The sequence below is a fragment of the Mangifera indica genome, chromosome 14 (genome assembly GCF_011075055.1).
Source record: "Mangifera indica cultivar Alphonso chromosome 14, CATAS_Mindica_2.1, whole genome shotgun sequence".
Taxonomy (NCBI): domain Eukaryota; kingdom Viridiplantae; phylum Streptophyta; class Magnoliopsida; order Sapindales; family Anacardiaceae; genus Mangifera; species Mangifera indica.
In genome coordinates, this window is record NC_058150.1 from 3,394,408 (window position 1) to 3,397,142 (window position 2,735).

A 2,735-nucleotide genomic window follows, 5' to 3' on the forward strand; every position below is an offset into this window, starting at 1 on the left:
TATATTTATATATTCAAATTAAATATACATAATATTGGTTTTGATATTATCTCATATATAACCTAAATGAATGTACTATTTTTATGTATCAAACATTATTCATTAATTAATCCTGAAATAATGTTTTGTATGAAATTGGTCTTAAAGTACAACTTATTTCAATGAAAGCTTAATTTTAACATAGGATAAATTAAATGAATACTTATTTGTTTATGCCGTAAAACTATGTGTAATTAAAATAGGTATATATTTTATATGTGTTATTATATGATTAATTGACTTAAATTAAAGATGAAATAATATTTAATTATATAATGATATATAAATATATATTAATTTGTGTATTTAGAATGTGACACATAGTATTGCTCTGTTTTAGATCTGAAACATTTAATGGAATTAAAACCTAATTTTGAAAAATCTTAAAAAATTTCATTATAAAAACAAAGTAGTAGCCAGCTCTCTTGAGTCATCATAAACTTTCTGCTATGGCGATTACACTCGGTTACATTGACATTGTTCTAGCCTTCATAATTTTATACTTGATGCATCGATGGTGGCTCGACAGGAAGGCTCCCATCAGAAACTGGCCTGTACTCGGGATGGTGCCTGGGCTTCTCCACAACGCAAGGCGGATACACGAATTCGTCACCGACAAACTGAGGCAATCCCGGTGGACATATAACGTCAAAGGACCCTGGTTCGCCGGTATGGACTTCGTCATCACCAGTGATCCGATGAACATTCACCACATCTGCAGCAGAAACTTCGACAACTATCCCAAGGGCCGTGAGTTCAAGGAGATTTTCGATGTCCTGGGAGAGGGCATTTTCAATGCCGACGGTGAAATGTGGAGAATTCAGAGGAAAGTGCTGCATTCGTTGTTCAAGAACAAGAAGTATGAGTCGGCTTTAGTTAGAACCTTCAACAGAAAAGTGGAAAATGGCTTGTTCCCGGTTCTTGATCATGCCTCAGAGTTGAAAATCACGCTGGATTTGCAAGACGTTTTTGAGCGTTTCACCTTTGATAATATCTGTAAATTGGTTTTAGGATCCAACCCGGGTTCTCTTTCTGTTGGATTTCCACCGAATGAGTATGAAAAGGCGTTTACCAAGATGGAGGAGGCCGCTTTTTACCGGCAAATCCAGCCGGAAAGTTGTTGGAAGCTGCAAAAATGGCTTCAAGTTGGAGAAGAGAAAAAGTTTCAGATTGCTGGTGAAACTTTTTATAAATTCTTGAATGACTGCATCTCGGTGAAGAAAGAAAGATTAAGCTGGCGGAGAAAAGCCGATGAGGAGGAGGAAGAAGAAGAATTTGACTTATTAGCAGCCCTTTTGGAAGAAGAAGAAGCCATAGATGAATTTAAAAACAGTGGTTTCACAATGACTGATGAACTTTTTAGAGACATTTCATTCAATCTGATCGCCGCCGGCAGAGACACCATAAGTTCAGGCCTCACTTGGTTTTTCTGGCTCGTCGCAACACACCCATCAGTAGAATAAAAAATTCTTGCAGAAATAAAATCAAATATTCAAAAAAATGGCGACCGTGAGAGAATCGTTGAAATTGCAGATGATGATTTGAAGAAATTCATTTATCTCCACGCCGCCTTCTGTGAAACGTTAAGACTGTACCCGCCGCTGCCAATCAACCACAAAACGGCTGCGAAAGCAGACGTTCTTCCCAGTGGTCATTTTGTGAAGAGAAATGAAAGGGTGTTGCTTTCGTTTTACACAATGGCCAGGATGGAGGAAATATGGGGAGAAGATTGCTTAGAATTCAAGCCAGAGAGGTGGATTTCGAAGACGGAAGGGCTTGTTCATGTTCCTTCTTATAAGTTTGTAGCATTTAATGCTGGACCCAGAAATTGTTTGGGGAAGGATCAGAGTTTCATTCAGATGAAGATGGCTGCCATTGTTATCATCAAGAATTATCATGTGCAGGTGGTGGAAGATCATCCTGTCTCGACAAGTGACTCCGTTATTCTTCGTATGAAGCACGGTTTAAAGGTTCGGATTTCCAAGAGAAAGACCTGTTGAAGAAGAAGATATGTACATCAACTTAAAGGCACGGAAATGATCCATGCAACTAAAATAAAATAAAATCTGAGTTGATGTATTTGCAATATATAATATTACTTATTCTCATTCGGCCAAATGACTATTGTCGGCGTAAATTTAACTTTTTATTTATTAATTATTAAAAATTAAAATATTTATTTATCTATTAAATTTTACGGTTATTGTTAAGAATAAAATTATTATTTAATAAAAATATTTTAAAAAACTAAAAATTTATAACATTTCTACGCCTCAAATTTAAAAGTTAACAAATTCTTTCATCTAAAGTTTGAAAAACTTCATCTCCCCTTTAGGGTTTTCCCAGATGTTGCCAACGACTAGAGACAATGGCGACAGTGGCATTCTCCCCCCCTCCCAGCGGCACTTCATTTCCTGCCATTATTGGCCAACAAAATTAACCAACGAAGATGATTAGGTCATATCTAGATAAAAACGCAATTCGTTTTCATCATAAATGACGAAGACATGTTATTATCATTTGACAAACGATGACGATGCATTATCTTCTTTTGAAGACTAAATTGTCTTCGTCAAGAGATGAAAGAATACCTTTGCCTCTAGCTCTCTTCAGTTGAGGTTGGTTAGGAACGGAAGGGGATTGGCAAAAAAGCTAAGAGAGAGAGAGAACATCGTTGTCGTCTCCAATTGTCAGTG

At 36.5% G+C, this 2,735-nt stretch overlaps 1 protein-coding gene across 1 annotated transcript; it reads left to right on the plus strand.

Annotated features, from left to right (window-relative positions):
- Positions 1-429: 429 nt before the first annotated feature.
- On the plus strand, positions 430-2,157 carry LOC123195761 (alkane hydroxylase MAH1-like). The gene has a single exon (XM_044609590.1). The coding sequence runs from the start codon at positions 489-491 to the stop codon at positions 1,500-1,502; it is 1,014 nt and encodes a 337-aa protein (XP_044465525.1). The 5' UTR covers positions 430-488; the 3' UTR covers positions 1,503-2,157.
- Positions 2,158-2,735: the final 578 nt, after the last annotated feature.